Consider the following 19,250-nt stretch of genomic DNA (forward strand, 5'->3'; position numbering starts at 1 on the left):
GCCGGCCGGCCGCCTGGCATCGTACGGGTGCGGCGCCTTGCACGCGCACGCCGCCGCCGTCTGGAACGGCCAAATTAAAACTCTAATTAAACATCTAATTAAGTGTAATGGCTGTTATTTAAACATATCGGACGCATTAGTTTAACGGCTTAATTTGGCGATCCTTTCTCAACCCACGGCCCCATCGAAACAACACCAGTAGTCTCACGCGATGGTGGGCGCAGATGGTACAAGCACAAGAAAATGCTTAAAATACGAGAGTGATCACGACACGAGATATTTAATTTTTACAAGTCGAATTCAAATATATATACACATATACAAATAATTTACAAAACTTTACAATAGATACGATTGAAATTTGAATATAAAAGATCTTACAACTACTCTAGCTTTCACCAGTTCTGATCTATCAAGACCGGTCAGACCGGTTCTCCCAACCGGTCGGACCGGTCGGCACTACCTGCTGACACCACCGGTCAGACCGGTTCGTGGGACCGGTCAGACCGGTCTGCGCAAAACAGAAAGGCTGCACACTCAGTCCTCAAGTGTACAACTCGACAACGCCCTAACCTAAAGGGGCTCTCTCTCCACCACTTCCCACCCCTCTGCATCTCTGCGGATGAATTTAACGCAGCAGAGGCAGAAATCGATGTCCGGGTGTCCTGAAATAATAATTGTGGCAACAAACCCTGAGTATACTAATACTCAGTAAGGCTTACCCGACCAGTGGGTATAACTTAGCCCACATACCTAGACATGCACGGCATTTGGCTGGTGGTTATTTTGCAGAAAGAGCGACTAAAGTAATTCCTTACTTCCATTATTTAGCTCCAGGTTCTATATAAATGAACTCTCATCTAATATTTGCATAGACCCACTATAGCAATCATGGTGATGCAAGCAAAAATAATTCAATGTGCTCAATATTTTATATAAATATATATAACTCACATTATAACATTTTGCTACGATGCAGCAAAGAGATCAAGGCCCTCATGACCGCGAGACACGGCGAATCGATCCGATTTAACTTTGCAAGGTGGACCTAACCAACACGGCACGCAAAAGCCCCGTCGGACCCCACGCACCAACCTTTCCCCTCCCCGCCTCGAACTATAGGAACCAGCCAAACAACATATGGTCAGCCGAGCTCAACGTGAGACCACCAAAAATAAACATATGCATTCCAATTCCCCGCGACTACTCGACTCGCCCCAGGAGTTGGGTGCGGGTTCATGTACTTTCGAAGTAAGGTAGTACTCGGTTTACCGGTTTCGACTACCTCCTACTCCCAGCATGTGGTTAGTACAATTCAATCCCCGATCAGCACTGCCAACAACGACCGGTCCTTAATCGACACAGACGGGACTAAGACACCCAGGAACCCTGTCCTGCTGCCATTCCTATGTATCCTCATCATTTCCCGTCCGGTCTCAATTCTCCATTTATTCCATATCAAATTCAACATCTCATGTACTGGAATTTAAATATATCCTAATTCTCGTGAGTAATCGAAAATTACTCGACTTCTAAGTATCCTATATCTCGCGAGTGACCTGAAATCACTCGGCTTCTATCGAGAACTATTTAGCATAGCAGTGCTAACGACCCATACATACTAGTATAAACCCAAGGAAACCTAAGGATCATGCAACTAAGGTTCCAAATAATTTCTAAACCTAATGCACAAGTATTAGAAACATAAATAGGTGTCATAATTTAAAATAATAGGATGTGCACCGGGGCTTGCCTTGAGTCTGCTGCTTAGCACTAGGGTGAGTTGGGCCTTGGGCCGACTCCCCGCGAACCTCGTCCTGCGGGGCTTGCTCCTGCGGCTCCTGTGGCTCCGCAACCACCTCGTATACGACCTCCTCCGCCGCGGCTGCTACATGTATGCATATGACATGAGAATACATGCATGATTTTATAAAAATTACCAGTAGTCTATAGCCAAATACAATCCTAACTTTTTGCGTCAACTAATCCCTAATTGAACCCTTCTCAGCCCTGCTATACCGGTCAGACCGGTCCCTATTACCGGTCAGACCGGTACTACTCAACACAGCAAGCTACCGGTCAGACCGGTCCCTTCGACCGGTCAAACCGGTCCTACCCAGCCAGAAGCTAGAATCCTTGGCGCGACGAAAATCGCCCACCAAAGCCAACACCCTTCTAGGCACTAGTCCCTGGGATCTATTAGGACGTATTTGACCGGAGGGAATCGCCTAAAACCATCTAGAACTAGAGATCGACCATGACAAGCCAAATACCTTGAATGAGCTCCTATCCGCGCGAATACCTTGAATCCCCTGCTCCCCAAGGATGGAATCAAGGAGAAGATGATCCCCCACACTGATTTGATCCTTCCCCGGCCTTGGGTTCTAGGGTTTGGGTGAGAGGGGAGGGGGAAGAGAGCTCGGGCTCGAGCTGGCTCTGGTGAGGTGGAAGGAGTTGGTGAGGTAGAGAGAGTGTGGTTTAAATGAAGTGGGGCCCTCAAAAACGGTTGGCTCAGGTTTGACCGATTAGACCGGTGCAACCGACCGGTCAGACCAGGCACAGGCTGACAGGAAAGTTTTTAGTTTGGTGACTTGGCGCGTGGTTTGAAACTAATGATCATGATTAATTTAATTAACTAGTAGATTAACACCTGAGTGTTACACGGATGCTCTGGTCTGGTGGCGACGCGGCGCGTGCGCTGTCTTGGCATGGCACCGTGGCACGCCTGGGTTGGGTTGGGTGGCCAACTGTACAGATATCTGGTTGGCTCGAGGGGATGGATGGCAGCCAACGTCTCTGTTCTGCCTGCCTCCAAGATTGTTGGTGTTGCGTGCTGCGGCTGCGAGCTCCGTCCTCCGGTTTCTGTACACACCCGAACCCGATGGACGCGACGAGCTGGCCTTGCAAGACGAAGTTGCATAGTGCAACAGCTCGATGCGGGCGACGGCGACGGCGACGCCTCTCGGTGTCCCTCATTGGACGCACGTTTTCCTTGCACGTCGCCGATTCGCCATACATGGAAAGGCGGCCACGGAACTTTGGCCATATTTAATGCCCATCCACTCCGATCCTTCGGATAGCTCGACGATGGTACCAGCGGCGGAACATTGCATCTGAACGAACCCCGCGGGTCTATCTCAACAAGGGTGGACGATGAGTTATCATATATATATATATATATATATATATATATATATATATATATAAAGATATATATAAACCATCACCTCTGCCGTCACGTGACCCCAGAACCGGCGAAGAGGCAGTCCTCAACTCAAGTGGCGCCACCCCATGCACTTAACCAGGCAGTAAGTAATTAATTATCAGCAAGTGCTAGATACGATGATGGGTCCCGGTAATTTCCGAGTTCACTAATCACACGACGCACGTGCTGGGAAATTGCCGCCGCGGTTGGCAAACATCTATCCATGGATGCATCATCATCACCACTCACTGTGTGCTGGATCGGGCAATGCGTGCGTGGTGTATCTACTAAGACGACTAGATAGGCCGCGGTAAAGTGGACGCCAACGAGCGTTGCGTTTCAGCGAGATTCAGTTAATGTGTAATTCCACTTCGCTGTCGCGCCATCGCCTACCTGATCACGTACGCACGCGGGGTCATTATATTAACCGTGTCCAGTGTCCACGGCGTCGTCGGCGCACGGCCACTTTCTACTGCCAACACTGCTGCTACGCCGGCGTCAGGCCGACCGCCGCGGCGTCGACGCCTAGCTCGCCGGCGAAAGTGAGACCAGCTTCGCTGGTAGCAGATAATGCGGTTGCTAGGCTCGCGACAGGTGTGGCCTGCCCCCGGTCAGGTGCACCGTACCGTGCCCAACGTGCCAGTAGTGCGCGGCGATCTACCGATCGATACATCGATAGATCAGGAACACGGGCGATGGATCTTGGACTCCGACGCTATTTTGGACCCGAGAAAAAAAAACTTTGGACTCGGAATCCAGGTCGGCACACGGCTGCGTTTAATTTGGACGGCCAGGATTGCTCCGCCTATACTCAAATGATACGTGGTGCATCGGACGGCCGGAAATGCACATGCCGATCGCATGGTAATCGTCCATGCGTGCCCAGCCGTCGTGCAATCATCTCACGGTCACCACCCGTAACCAGCGGCGGTCTCGGCTCTCCCTCCTTGACTGACTAGCTAGCTAGGGACCAGGGTTAGTTACATTTGTCCCGTCCAAAAATTCCAAAAGCGCAGGGCGGGGGGCGTCATGCATGTCGCCGCCGTACCAATCGACACGTGACGCATCCGATGGAGTGAGAAATGAAACATCCATGAAGCCTGCTCGCTTCAGGCCGGTTCAGACTTCAGACGAGACTTCGAGCTCAGCAGCAGCAGCAGTCGAGGGATGGCTGCCTCGCTCGGGCGTATAAATTGTCGGGCCTGGCACGGGGAGCTCCGTCGTCAACCGCAGCGCGGCAGCAGCGGCCAGTGTAGGCGCGTAGCAGTGAATAGTGATCGGTGACTCGGTGTGCCGTGTGCGAGCGTGAAGTGCGTGCGCATGGCGGCGCCGCTGGGACTCGTCGGCCACGAGGCGTACGCCGCCTGCTCCTACCCGCAGCCCGCCGCCGCCGCCGCCTCCTCCTACTTCTCCCCTCCTGAGCTCGTGGCGGACAGCGGTGGTGCCGTGATGGAGCTCGCGCCGCCCATGGCTGACTACTGCCTCCCGGGGATCATGGGCGCGCGAACGCCCGACTACTACTGCTCGCCGCCGGCGCCGGTGTTCGCCAACGGCGGCGCTGCCGCTGCCGAGAATGAGATGATGAACAGCATGTAAGTTCTTATTCAGTAGCTTGGAGCCTTGGAGCGTGCAAAAATGTGTGGAAGAGATCATGCATGGTGTTGATCAAGAGTTGGTGGTTTGGTCGAATGAATCCAGGAGCTACGTGGGCGATGACGGGAGGATGATTACGATGAGCGGGTCGGCCGGGAACGGCGGCCGGCCGTCGCCGCGGATCGGGTTCCGGACGAGGTCGGAGGTGGACGTCCTGGACGACGGCTTCAAGTGGCGCAAGTACGGCAAGAAGGCGGTCAAGAGCAGCCCCAACCCGAGGTACGCGCGCACCCGCCATTGCCGCCGCGCGCACGCAGATTCCTCGATCGGTCGCTGCCTTTCCGTTGCGCTCATGATCAGCGATCGCCGGTGCAGGAACTACTACCGGTGCTCGGCGGAGGGGTGCGGCGTGAAGAAGCGCGTGGAGCGGGACGGCGACGACCCGCGCTACGTCGTCACCACCTACGACGGCGTCCACAACCACGCCGTGCCCGGGCGCGGCGCCCAGCGGCCTGCGCGCTCGGCGCCCCTGGTGGCGGCGCCGTGGAGCGCGCCCGCCGCTCCCTGTGATCCGTGGGGGACGCAGCTCCACGCCGCGGCTCACTCGTCGGAGTCGTCGTACTGATCGGCCACTGCTAGTGCTAGCTTCCTACGCACCACCATGTAAAATGTTCAGAAATGGGGAGATCGATCCCCGCTTTTTTTTGGGTTTGTACCATATTACCATAATAGTTACACACTGAATCGGTTTGTCTGATTCGCTTGACTGGACATCGCAAATTCCTGTGTGTAGTTACTTTTATGATCTTACTCCCTCCATTTTTTCTAAATATATGGTGTTTAGGGCAAGTTAATTAGTTTATTTTTAAATGAATTTGCTTATCGATCCTAAACATAATGTATTTAGACATGGAGGGAGTATTTTGTAGTACTGATCGAGCTGCTAATCAATCTTTGGTAGGAACACATCGTGGAATTCTATGGTCCATAAGAAGGGGGATTGCGCCTTTTATTTCTTAAGGTGTTATATCGGCAATATATTGTTCTTGTCAAAAAGAAACAAAAACAAAACTCTAGTTCAGGAACTGATAAGACTGACAGCATAAGAGTCGTATATTTCGCGAAGTACATGTATATTGCAAAAAAAAATATCAGTTAGGGCGTGCGACCGATTCCATTCATCAGTTAACCCTGTCGTCCTGATCTTCTCTAATGAGAACTCTGCAACTTACGGTGGTTGGTTTGCTTGGTTCAGACTTCAGGTCAGAGTTTCAAGTGCTATCTATTATATTATTAAAGGAGTGTTAAAAGAAGCCACCACGTTCGCCGAGAGAGTCTAGAAATTCCCACATTAATCTAAAAAAGAGAAGAATTTGCACCGTTGGATTTTATGAAGATCTAACGGTTCAAACTAACTCAAGAGTTCATATCAAATACGATTAATAAATAGCTAATTTCGGATTTAAAAAATTAAGGAAAATTAAGACATGGCAAAGAGTCCATGCTGAATACTATTAGTAAATAGTTTAATTCGGAATTAAAAAATAAGGAAATTAGGGCTTAATCAAAGAGTCCATGTTGAATACAATTACTAAATAGGAAAATTCTGAATTATTAAATTAAAAAATAGCATTACCACTAGATAAAAATTAATATTAGCTGAATAGCTAAATTTAAAATTAAAAGTATAAATTCTATTATATTATTAAGGGAGTGTTAAAACAAGCCACCACGTTCGTCGAGAGGGTCTAGAAATTCCTACGTTATTCTATGACTGTCCAACTGTTGTCAGTTGACTAATTTTTTAGTATGTCATATTGTTAGTACCTGTTAAAAGTTTTGCAAACGGATTATGCGTTCTGGACGATTGAAGAAGAGGGGGGCATGGATAATACGTGAGCTTGATGGAAAAACATATGTTTTAGAATTAATCTGGACTGTTAATACCTCTTTGCAAAGAGATAATATTGACTTGAATTCCTAGCAACTACTGGTAGAAGTATAAATTCTATTATATTATTAAGGGAGTGTTAAAACAAACCACCACGTTCGTCGAGAGGGTCTAGAAATTCCTACGTTATTCTATGACCGTCCAACTGTTGTCAGTTGACTAATTTTTTAGTATGTCATATTGTTAGTACCTGTTAAAAGTTTTGCAAACGGATTATGTGTTCTGGACGATTGAAGAAGAGGGGGGCATGGATAATACGTGAGCTTGATGGAAAAACATATGTTTTAGAATTAATCTGGACTGTTAATACCTCTTTACAAAGAGATAATGTTGACTTGAATTCCTAGCAACTACTGGTAGCTAGCAGCACGGTGGTCGCAGGCAACAGGCTGGCAGAGGGAGCCTCCGACGCGATGTGCCCCCGGTGTCGTGGCACTGCCCCGACGTGAAGGGATGTCGAAGATGGATGGATGGACGGACGATTTCGTGATGATGATGGAGTAAAGAAACGAGATGAGATGTCAAATACGATTAATAAATAGCTAATTTCGAATTTAAAAAATAAAAAAAAGACATGACAAAGAGTCCATACCAAATACGATTAGTAAATATAGCTTAATTTGGAATTAAAAAAATAAGGAAATTATGACTCAACCAAAGAGTCCATGTTGAATACAATTACTAAATAAGCAAATTCGGAATTATAAAATTAAAAAAAAATAGCATTGGCACACGACAAAAAAATTATTATTAGCGAAATAGCTAAATTAAAAATTAAAAGTATAAAAAAATTGGCATCAAATATCATTAATAAATAGATAAATGCAAGAACTAGAATAAAAAAAATTATTGTTGATATGTGTAGTGATTATGAATCATATTAAGAAGAAAATAGCTAAATAAATAGTATCAAATGCAATAATAAAAATCCAAGTTTGAGTTTCATGGCAAATAAAGTTAATAAATACTCCAAATTAACGAAGATCTAAATAATATTTGTGTATAGGATTTACACCATTCAATTTAATGAAGATCTAACGATCTAAATTGGACAAAAGAGTCAATGTCCAATTTAATGAGATGCAATATTTTAAACTACCAAAAAGTGTATGTATCCAATTAAAGTTAAATACAGGGTCCGCATGACATAAAAACTCATGTTACCATCTATGTCTCGCATTAACCTTCCTTAAAGATGCAAAAAAAAAATGGCAGTAGCATAAGCTTGACAACACGACCATGGTTGTATTGTATTGGTACTATTGAAAGAGATAATTACTTTGAAAAATCTTTGGAACGCCCTGCACTACGACGCGACCATAGTCTTTGCCCAAGATTCCGAATCACAACTTTTTGGTCATGCAGTACATGCAGCTGCATGAAGCACACTGGATTCTACTCAAAATCATTGCCGAACTCAATCAATCCATTTCTTCCGGAGCAACCAAACGTCAAGATAGGGACGAAAAAATAATGATGATGCGCAGAGTTTCACATATTGCAATCTATTGCAAGACCATTGGCACCTTATGATTGTAAGTGTGGGCCAATGAATACGCAGACGAATTAATGTGAGAGAAATATCCGCTAAAGAACTAATGCTTTCTCCAAACAAGAATTATCATCGTAAATATTGCATATTCTTGAACAACTTTAGTTATACAAACTAATATGATGGTGGTCAACAAAGAATTATGATTCTATGGGCATATAATAGTTCCATACAAGTAATAATCACTGGGATAAAGAGTAAAGCACCGAAACCTACAAATAAATGTGACTATTATTAGCTCAATCTAAATAGATGCATGGGAAAAATCAGGGAGTTAGTCATGTGAGGAATCAAATAGCATAGATGATTATTAACATTATTATCCCCATCTAATTTTCTATAAGTACACACTAGGCATGGAACACAAATGTGATCGATACCTCTAAAGAAGTATAGAGAAAGAGAAGAGAAAAAGATAAAGAAGCACCAAGATTGAACGGGTAAGGAAAGTAGAAAAAGGAGACTAGAAAAAGAAGGCAGGAAAAATGAGAAAATGAGGGCAAAAGAAAAGGACAAAGTGAATTTATTGGTTTAGTCTATAAATAATATCATTAGAATGAGAAAAATATTAAATTATAGCCATGTCCTGTTGGACATTTGACATCTTTCATATATTCATGAAAAAATAGAAGAAGCGATCTACCGAACGGTTTTCAAAACAGCTCTATATCCATAAAAAAGCTGCTCCATCAAAGAAGCCACAACTGAAATTATTTTAGCCACAGATACAGGCCTGAAGCCCTGCTAATCTATCTCAAAGTCGATTGCCTACAGTACAAAATCAAATGATTCAAACAAATGTACGTTGTCGATGCTCCTCTTCGCTCAGAAAAAAAACCCTGAGGCACAATACTAAACAGGAAACTTCTCCATTAGATGCATCGGATGCGATACACACTAATTGATTTCAAATATACCGAGGAACAAAATAGAAGACAGAGAAATCAATAAAAATTGCTAGAGAAAATGAAAAATAAAGAAAAGAGTTAGAAACAACAACAAAGATATATATGGAACTATCTATCACCGAGATGACAAAACTCTAAAGTAGACCAATATATGCAGTCATATGGGCTAAAAACAAATAAATTGTGCAGTAACCAAAGTGAGAAAAATAATAATAGGTTCGATTAAATAAAAAATTTAAAACATATATGCATTAACATAGCACGCATATATATAAGTTTTGTATAACATTTATTTACCAAAGCCAGCAGGAGGCCTCAACTTATTTTTTAACATAATTTTTTTTGTCTAATCCATGATCATTTTTATTTCACTCCGATGATGAGTCAGGTCTAGATCTGCTAGATGCTACTTAAGTGCTCTAACAACTACACTAGATATATTTTCGCTAAATATTAATCAAAATATTGCAAGATACAAATCGAACTCCAGCATCTAAGTTACAGATTGTTGGCAAACATAACTATCAAATATATATAAATATATTTCATAATTATAAAAAACTTTATATGAATACAATTATGTACAATTTGCTCCGTATTCAAGGTGATCCAAAATTGAATTCAATCCTCAAATTAATATTTTGCAGGTTTAAGTACTAAAATATGCAACTATAATATAGAATAAAGCAACATAAAAAGTGATGATTGATATGAACTCCTATGCATAGAAAGCTGCAAGTATTATAATATTCAACAAGAGCAAATGAGAGGTAAATAAATTATAAAATACATCTCTTCTGTCAATGTAAATATTTTTAAAGAATTAAATGAAAAACTAGCTACCCGTGCTATTAGCGCGGGCCACCTTGCTAGTTATCTATTATTAGAACTGTAGCATTGAAGTAGTAGTTTGTTTATGAGGTCTCAATACTATGGCTAATTCATCTTAAACAGCATAGTTCGTTGATCGAAAAAAAAACTCTTGAGCAAAGGTGTTTAAACAAATTAGGTCTGATAGGTGAATGTATGGGTGGGCATTCGGGTAACCCGAAAATTTCGGGTCGGGTTTTTCGGGTTTTTGAAATTTCGGGTTTTGAAAACTGTTACCCGAAATTTGTCCGAAATAATGAAAACCCGACATTTCGGGTACCCGAAAATTCGGGTTCGGGTTCGGGTAAACTCCGAACTACCCGATTTCAAAATGCCATTAGATCCAAACCAACTAACAAGTAGCAGGGCGTGGGAGCCAAGCAAGCAGCGGCGGCGGCGAGATGGCGCACCAGATCACGGAGGCCGACGAGCAGAACCCCTTCGGCCGCCTCACCCCGGCGGCGGCGGTGGCCCACACGAGCACTGGACGCCCTGCGCTGCCTCCAGCGCCGACGCCCGCCCGTCCTCGGCGCCATCGCCTAGTGCAGGACGCCCCGCGCCACCTCCCGTCTGCGGCGCCGTCGCTCGAGGAGGCTGGAGGCCGTCGCCGCCTCTGGATGTTCCTGCGTGGGGGCTTGCGTGGGGGGCGCTGGTGATGGGCTTGCGTGGGGGCTGCAGGTGCGGGTACTCAGATTTGGGGACTGGGTGCTAGAAGGTAAAGAGGCTTGGTGTATTGGTGGGCTAGGCTGGGCTGAATGGAAGTACATGGGTTGGGCGGATTTTCGGGTTATTCGGGTAGTTCGGGTACCGTGACCTGCTACCCGATTTACCCATAATAATTTCGGGTACCGTGGTCTGAAACCCGAAGTAGGGATCGGGTTTTTCGGGCTCGGGTTCTTCGGGTTCGGGCTCGGGTTTTTCGGGTTCGGGGTTCGGGTTTCGGGTAATATGCCCAGCCATAGGTGAATGAACGTGATGAACTGAACATTCTCTTGTCACAGTCGAATTGAATGCAGGGCGAGATGGTGCTAGACGTGCAGTCGACTAACCCCAATATGATATCGTCACAGTCCTTAACACGGGTTGAAATTCTCTTGTCAGTAATTCTATGGAGAGTTTGAATATATGTATATTGGTCTGAAAGCGCTGTTTCAGAAACTGAAGAACACACAGGGAGAGGCAGAACCCTGTTCCAGAATCTGAAGAAATGGACAGCGCACACACTAATACAATCAACGAGAGGCTCCTATGTTTCGTCCAGTGGATATTTAGTCAACTTTGATTGGTTCGCTGGTCGTTGTCTTCTCTGACGAGCAAGCAGCTGCCTCTCTCGCTAATCTCCAACTAATGCGGTGGTTGCTTGACCTGGTTCAGATCAGAGTCCCTCCAAAGTCATGGTGATCAACTTAATTCAAGTTTGAAATTTATATCTCGCATGTGGATCGATCGGACAACGCAGGACTCACTTGACCGATACGATTAATTCTTGAACAAATCAAATGACCCCTCATCTTCCATGATTCCATCTCAAAACCTCAGTTGGGATCTCTGGCAATGGGCGAATAACGGTGTTTGACGGCTTCTGCAGCTTCATCATTTATCATGACCACTGATCTTAATCATGCTGCACCTGCAGTTGCAGGTTCAGAGTTTAGACCCCATCAGATTTAGCAGGAACAACCTGATCAAAACTTCTTTAATTTTATTCCACCCATTCATGGTAGATACAGTTTACTCATCCGCTCTATGTACACCGATTGATCATTTCATCCCTGTTACATAGATATGATCACCATTTCTTCTCCAGCCAATATGACTACTAAAAACTCCAAAACTAATCCAATCAACAAAGTGATTAACCACGATGCACTTATTAATTACATATGAACCACTGTCCTACACAAAATCTAATTCGTGCGTGCGTGCGCTGATCACTTCTGGTCCTGGGTGGCGGCGCCTCCGCCGCGCCCCATGACCGACGTGATCGCCGCCACCAGCGCAGTCTGGAAGCTCGGGTCTGACGTGATCGCCTTCGCGATGGTGTCCGTGACGGCCGGCGCCACCGCGCCATGGCCGGCCCCGAGGCTGCTCGTCCTCTGCAGGTACGTCTGGGCGCCGTACAGCTGCTCCGGCCTCGACGACCCACCCAGGCCGCCGCCGAACAGGTGCCCCAGCGCCGGCGAGCTCTTTCCGTAGTACGACGGAGTTGCAGCGCCGTACGCCAGGTACCCGCTGCTCCAAGTCGCCGGGACCGCCTTGGACTCGTAACCGGCCGCGGCGGCGGCGGCGTAGGACGAGGGGTGCATGAGGGAGTGCGGCGCCGCCGGGGTCGTGAGGTCGAGCGTGATGGTGGGGCACGCCGCGGCGGTGGAGACCATGGTGGTCGGGCCGAGCAGCCCGGCGGCCGCGAGCGGGAGGTGGTGGCCGTGGGCGAGCGAGGCCGAGGTGGAGGAGGTGGATCCGGAGGTGAGCATGGCTGCCGCAGCCGACGTCGTGGACGCCATGGCCGTGGCCGCCGGCGGGAGCTGGTGGTTGTGCTGGCCCTCGTACGTGGTGATCAGGATCGACGTGTCCTCGGCGCACCGCTGCACCTGCTTCCTCACCGGGCAGTGGGGCGCCACCGTGCAGCGGTAGTAGGCGCGCGGGCAGGGGTTCCCCTTGGAGATCTTCTGCCCATACTTCCGCCATTGGCAACCATCCGGCATCTGATATCACCAGCACGACATGAATTAGCTGAGGCATAATTATTTCTTGTTCGTAGTAGGGTAAGGTAGCAGACGTGTCACGCCTCGATCACGTACCGTGGGAGTGTTGCATTTGACCCTGACGGAAACCCTAGCCTTCTTGGCCTGCTGCTGGACCTCGTCGTCGGCGCCCTCCCCGGCGCTCGGACTCTTGCGCGCGGTACCAGGCGGGCACGCGTCGGCGTCCTTGGCAGGCGGCTTAGCGGTGTCGCCGGCGCTGCTGCTGTCGGAGCTCAGGTTCAGGACGGGCGCCGCCGACGCGCCGCTCGCCTTGTCGTCGTCCGCGGACAGCCCGCTGCGCCGCGCGATGCCGAGCCCGAGGGAGAGCTGGCCTTCGTCGGCGGCGGTCTCGGCGGTTCCGGACGAGGACGAGGACCTCTCGTGTCCCTTGCGGCGGGCGCCGTTGGACCTCGTGCCGAGGCTCAGGGAGACGAGGTCGTCGGCGTCGTCGGCTCCGGTGGGCAGCGAGGGCGCCGGCGCCGCGGGGAGCTTGGCCTTGGCTGCTTGCTCGTGCACCTTGACGACGTCGAGGAAGTGCGTGTGCAGCGACTGGTACTGGCTGACGATGCGGGACAGCGTCGTCTTGAGGCGCTCGTTCTCCTCCCTCACCTCGCCCATCTCCGCCTTGGCCGCCTCTAGCGTGCGTTGTTCCTGTGGCCCAACATCCATGCAGTTCAACGCGATGAGAATTCCGTTGGCGGCAATAAAAATGATACCATCTTTCTCAAATTCTCAACCGAATTTCAGTTCATCATGGAGCCGGATTTACCTGCTTGATGCTTGCATCGCTTTGCGTTGATGGAAAGCTTTCGAAGACGATCGGGAGAGGGCTTCCCATCTGCATCCACAAAAGCAACCATCATCAGATCTCCGTTGCGTTCAACTATACACAACCAAAGACCAAAAGAGCAAGGAAGAGGAAGAGCAGCAGGTCATGTACTGAATTCGTACCGCTGTCATCTCCGGCTTGGCATCGGCTCTCTTCTCCTCCTTCACCGGCGTCGGCCTCTCGACGGCGACCTCCATGGCAGCCAAGCTACTAGCTCGACTAGAGCACAAGCTAGTAGGACTGGGAACTCGATCGCCGCCGCACCGGCCCACAAGACGGCCGGCCTGCCCCTTTCCGAGCGGATAGCTTTTGGCAAGCAATGCCTTGTCCTGGCAGTAGTACCTCTGCCCTCCTCGCCGTCCTTATAAAGAAGAAGAGGAAGAGACGAGGCAACGAGGCTTAAGCCTGCAGTTTCTGACTGGCTTGGAGTAAGCGAGAATAAAGAATGGCGAGATGCCGCACCGAATCTCAGTGGCCCGGCCAATCAGGGTCCAGTCGTCGTCGCCCATACGGCTGGGCGCATCAAAACGGTCAACCGGCTTAGCTTGCCAGCCAGGCCCACGGCCGGGGGGCGGGCCAGGTTGCGCGCGGTGAGATGAGCGAGCGCAATAGAATACTCGCCGTCCCCGTTGTCATCGTCGTCGTCGTCGGCGTTGCGGTCCTCGATCCCCAAACGTGTCCTGCATGTCGTTGCCGCCGCGTCGTCGTCTGCGCCTGGTCCACGCGCCAGGGCTCTCTACGCGCGAGCTACAGCTAGGTAATTCAGCTCTACTGCTCCGGCGACCGGCTGACCACCGTTGGATCAAGCGGTTAGCCGCCGCCGCCGCCGCAACTTTGCAGTCGAGGTCGATGGGGATGGCAGGTTCTGACTTGTCCAGCTGACAAAATGAGTGCTGCGTTCTTACATGTTGGCTCCCGGTGGCCGGCGTGTGTGTGTGTACGAACGCGGGAGCTCGCTCGCGCCCGGCATTTGTTTAGGGCGCCCGGTTGACTTCCTACTGCCGGTGGTGGGGGTGCTACCCTGTCGATTTTTTTTTGAATGTCGAGTTCAAGAAGGAACCCCGGATGTTGAGGAATTGTTCAGCCATCGGTGGATCAAATCTGAAGAAATTAAACAAGCTCGCCGAATTATTATCCTACTATACTGCCACTGAAGACGCTTCTTCTCTTCAGATTTTAACAAGTCAAGCAGCGAAAAATGGGACCTGGATGAAAAGTACTTGTGTGCTCCAGCAATCCACATGGGAATCGTTTACCTCTTTATCCGCCGTGAAGTATCTCCTTTTGAAAGAATCTACTCTTTTATCGGATTCGGAGCATAGCGGATGTTACATAGATGCGTATACGAATATGCTTTGTTTGAAATACCGAAATCGAACGTGAATGGACCAGTGTTGAAGTGAAAGTAGACTTCAAATAGTCTTATAACCTATACACTAAAAATACTTTGATATGAAATTTTTGTGATGTCCAGTAACTCATATTAATCTAAAACTCCTCTTCGATAAAAAGCTTCTCCTCGGACTTCAACTACTCAACAGGGGCGGATCCAAGGGTCCTAGGGGGCTCCAGCCCCTTACCCTCAACAATTTTCAACTATAAATGGAGGTAGAAAAAAAAAGAAGAGAGCAAGAAGAAAGGAAAATAAGCCCTCTCTAATTTTACATCTAAATTCGCTACTGCTACTCAACCGCCTGGAGTAAGAGGGTGTTTTGGAACAGGGATTTAAAAAAGTCACAAGGACTTTTTAGTATTTAGAAATATTAAATAAAAGTTAATTATAAAACTAACTGCAGAACCCTGTGACTAAACTGCGAGACGAATCTAATGATGTATCTTAATCTATGATTAGCGAATGGTTACTGTAGCATCACTGTATCAAATTATGAATTAATTAGGCTCATTAGATTCGTCTCACGAAAAAGCACTCAGCTGTCAAAAAACATTTATAAACATATTTTATTTAATAATATAAAATAGTAAGATTCTTTTTGATGTGATAGGGACTTCTGAAAAAAAAATTGGAACCAAACAGGGCCTAACCCAACGTGAATTTCTGTTTGCGAAATATGAAGCGTCCTAGGTGGATCAATTCTGGTCCGGGTACGAATCCCAAAGCAGAACGACACATCCTTCCACAAGCCTAGTGAGACCGTGCGTGGGAGCCGTCACCCTTGACGGGATCATCGGCTGCAGGGGCCAAGGGACAGGGAGGAATAAACAAGGCGCGGCATGTGACGCGAACGCGACGTGAGATGGATGGGAGAAGCGAAGATGCCTCCCGATCGAGTCCGCGTTGATGACCAGCGGGATACCATCGATCGATCGATCCGTGCGCATGCGATGCGACCATGCACCTGCCTGCTGCACGCGCACGCACGCACGCCGCAGCTTCTTCTTCCATCCCAACTGGTGCCGCGAGCGCGACAGTTCAGTGTGTTGCGACTATTCCTGTGTTGCCAGCCAATCGGAGGATTTTTTTTGTTTTTTGAGGTAGGGGAGGGTGGAAGTTTTGGTTGGCCTACCTGTTGAGATCCCAGCGAAGCCCGTTGAAACTGTTGCGCCCTAGGCCGTACCCGAGGGATCCCCCAATGCTATGCTACCTCGCCTTCCCTTCCCTCTGTTTCCATCTTCTTTTTCTTCTTCTTCTTCTTCTTGTTTAATCGGCAGGCAAGGCATGGAGGGCGTGACCTCACCTCACCGCCCGTTGAATATGGTAGCAGCCTTGATCCGTCTCCACCGCGACCATTAACAAAACTGGCCGTGGTGATCGTGTTCCCATCGGCCGCTACAGGGTCCGCGCAGGCGGGGCCCACCGGCGCGGAGAGGAACCGATGCGAGCTTGCTGCTGGGTCTGACCTCTGAAACTCTGAATCGTCATCGGATTGCCACAGGGCCGTGCCGGTATAAAATGGAGCCCCGTGCAAAATTCTAAAGTGAAGTTTACTAGAGTAGTGAAATAGAACAATTAAATATTAAATATAACATAATTATATCTAATATACTATATAGGAATGAAATATGTTAAGAATTATACCTATTTAATCTTTGTTGCATAATATTTATTTAAATAACTCTATTCTCGTCGTGTTCCTTCAAAAAAAATATTTATGATACATAATCAATCTACTCCATCTTTCAAGTTCTATGTGACCAAATCATTAAGTGCGATTTGCCGGAATCATATTTTCTAGATCGATTTGCAGAAGATATGACTTCAAGATATCTTTATATCACAAAAGTGATCGGCAGCTGCCAAGACTCAGCAATTGGGTAAGCTAGCAGGCCTTTTTTATGTAAAGATGAATCGGCAGCTGCCAAGACTCCAGAGCAACTGCGGAAGCTAGCAGGTCTTTTGGCCAGGGGCGTGCATCCAGCGTTTGTTAGTTACATTTTGAGGTGAGGAGCCTTAAAATTTGACCTAAATAATTTAAAGGCTGGGCTCTAATATTTTATAATTTTCAACTTATAATTTAAAGGCTGGGCTCTAAAATTTGACCATTGTCATGATCCTTTATCACCCGTAGTTACATTTGCGCCTGCCGGTTATGAATAAGAGAGCTAGTTAATAGTTATTGGATTAATAGATTTGATCTTGATGTGCTATGTGAAAAAATTGGAGGCCCCAAAAAAATGAGAGGGCCTGGAGCGGCCGCACCGGTGGCACTGGCACACCCTTCCGCCCGGGCCTGTTGCCTGAAGAAAAGTGGAGTACACACCGTCACCACCATACACACGCTCAAAAGCACGCGCCCTCATGCTTGATGACAGTTGCTGGAGCTCCCATCAGAGGGTTTACGTACCTTGGAAAAATGAAGCCAAAGCTTGTGTTTCGGTTGCGTCTGACCTTTCGGGATTCAGAATTTCAGATCGGAGAGCTTTCGCATTCAGGGGAGGAGGATTCGGTCCAAGGCGGAATCGCCCATGACGTATGGCCCTATACAGATGGTGTCATGCCATAGCACCATTTCCAACAGACCAACAAGGAACACGCAAATCGGATTTGAAAAAGGGCATATCAGCGGAGAAAAAACGGCATGAAGATAAATAAGCACATGGAGGTTGGATGATGGACTCAGTTCAAGTAAACTGCAGGTTTAGTCAACGGATGCATCAAGGAGCGGTCTTTCCAACCTAATTAATAAATATATGTAATATATTTATTAAAATGAATACAGCTAACACCCAGCAAATAAAAAAGAAAAATAGTAAATGTGAAGCCAAAGCTTTTTCAACGATCTGGTCAAATCTTTGGACCTCAAGTGGGGCAGGAGCGATGCAGATTTCCATCACATTTTTCTTAAGGAAAGACCCCGTGCACCCTCCTTGCACAGCCCAAAGAAATTAAGCGAAAACAAATGGTTTCTCCTCTTGTTCCCTTCCTTCCGGTGTTTGATGCTAGGAAGCCACTGATACATCATCGTTCGGCAAATTTCAAAACCGGCGTCGGAAATTCAGGCTCACCCTACCGACAGTCCTCGCCGAGTTTTCCAGATGTCAAATACTGCTGGCAGTGTTTTCGTTTCATGGATTACCGAGTCCTGAAAAGAAAACTGCAAAGTCAGAAGGAGATCATTCTGGGAAGTCGTCTTTCACATGGATCAGTTCAGGGAACTGCCCTATGAGAACAATTGTAATGTAACTTAGCCACAAAACGAATAGAATAGTAGCAAGTTCTTGCAACCTGTGCATTCAAATACTCGAGGTCAACAATTTGTCAGAAATTATGGAAGTGTCAGATCATGGATCTGCCACACCAAAACTGAACTGAAGACTAATGATGGACAGGCAGATATAGATATAATTCAGTCGCTACAGATCATACTACACCCCCAATAAGACTTTTCCACAGATTTGGAACAGTAACATTTATATTTCCCAGAAGACTTTGCAATTGCTTGACCAAGGTCAAGACTTGAACGGCACTTTTTCCAATGCATGTTGAAAGGAAATCATCAACTGAACAGAAGTGGTAAAGTACAGGAAAAATTTACTATGTAATAAAAGAAGTGTTTGTTCCTATTTCACTTTCTTCGTAGAAACTAGAGAGTATGACATCCACCTTTGTCAATGTGTAATCTTCGGAACCATGCGTTTTGGACTACCAAACAACTAAGTCATTACGCTATCAGATATAGTCAAATATAGTGTTTGGTTATTGTTTGTAGAAAATCAGCACGTTGTTCATGTCCATTTGTTCACCAGCCCCAGAGGGAGGGAGGGAGGGAGAGAGAGAGAGAGAGAGAGAGAGAGAGAGAGAGAGAGAGAGAGAGAGAGAGAGAGAGAGAGAGAGAGAGAGAGAGAGAGAGAGAGAGAGAGAGAGAGAGAGAGAGAGAGAGAGAGAGCAGCCCGGGTTGCATAGCTCAAAAGAAACGTTCTTTAACACACATCATAAAACTTTCTGGATTGTAATGACAGCACATTGTGATCAAACAACAAGGACCAGCATAGTCAAGCTGGGATCGCTTAGTTTAGTTAAACTAATGAGTAACGACATAAACTTGACAATTAATTTCTGGACTAACGCTGACTGGGAAAGGACAAATCTGTGGATGCACAATACAACCAAAGCTAGATTACCTGCTAATGCTAGTTAAA

The 19,250-nt window shown here is 47.2% G+C and overlaps 2 protein-coding genes across 2 annotated transcripts; one reads left to right on the top strand and one right to left on the bottom strand.

Moving 5' to 3' along the window:
- Positions 1-4,387: 4,387 nt before the first annotated feature.
- Positions 4,388-5,655, top strand: LOC120674279 (WRKY transcription factor WRKY24-like). Its single transcript, XM_039955434.1, has 3 exons — positions 4,388-4,797; positions 4,904-5,077; positions 5,174-5,655. Exons 1-3 carry the CDS (start codon positions 4,526-4,528, stop codon positions 5,421-5,423), a joined length of 696 nt encoding a protein of 231 aa, XP_039811368.1. The 5' UTR covers positions 4,388-4,525; the 3' UTR covers positions 5,424-5,655.
- Positions 5,656-11,745: 6,090 nt separating this feature from the next.
- LOC120677013 (probable WRKY transcription factor 72) lies at positions 11,746-14,031 on the bottom strand. The gene is made up of 4 exons (XM_039958357.1): positions 13,775-14,031; positions 13,593-13,661; positions 12,881-13,474; positions 11,746-12,784 (listed from the first exon to the last, which is right to left on the bottom strand). Exons 1-4 carry the CDS (start codon positions 13,847-13,849, stop codon positions 12,011-12,013), a joined length of 1,512 nt encoding a protein of 503 aa, XP_039814291.1. The 5' UTR covers positions 13,850-14,031; the 3' UTR covers positions 11,746-12,010.
- Between the last annotated feature and the right edge of the window lie 5,219 nt (positions 14,032-19,250).

This window comes from Panicum virgatum, chromosome 5N (assembly GCF_016808335.1).
Source record: "Panicum virgatum strain AP13 chromosome 5N, P.virgatum_v5, whole genome shotgun sequence".
Classification (NCBI taxonomy): Eukaryota; Viridiplantae; Streptophyta; class Magnoliopsida; order Poales; family Poaceae; genus Panicum; species Panicum virgatum.

What these genes read in the sequence shown, in the direction of transcription:
- LOC120677013 (XM_039958357.1), bottom strand. Translation starts at nt 13,849, where the DNA reads ATGGAGGTCGCCGTCGAGAGGCCGACGCCGGTGAAGGAGGAGAAGAGA. An exon ending in CCAAGCCGGAGATGACAGCG is followed by an intron (nt 13,662 to 13,774) that starts GTACGAATTCAG and finishes TTGTGGATGCAG; the next exon opens with ATGGGAAGCCCTCTCCCGAT. An exon ending in TCAAATGCAACACTCCCACG is followed by an intron (nt 12,785 to 12,880) that starts GTACGTGATCGA and finishes TGGTGATATCAG; the next exon opens with ATGCCGGATGGTTGCCAATG.
- LOC120674279 (XM_039955434.1), top strand. Translation starts at nt 4,526, where the DNA reads ATGGCGGCGCCGCTGGGACTCGTCGGCCACGAGGCGTACGCCGCCTGC. An exon ending in AATGAGATGATGAACAGCAT is followed by an intron (nt 4,798 to 4,903) that starts GTAAGTTCTTAT and finishes GAATGAATCCAG; the next exon opens with GAGCTACGTGGGCGATGACG. An exon ending in AAGAGCAGCCCCAACCCGAG is followed by an intron (nt 5,078 to 5,173) that starts GTACGCGCGCAC and finishes TCGCCGGTGCAG; the next exon opens with GAACTACTACCGGTGCTCGG.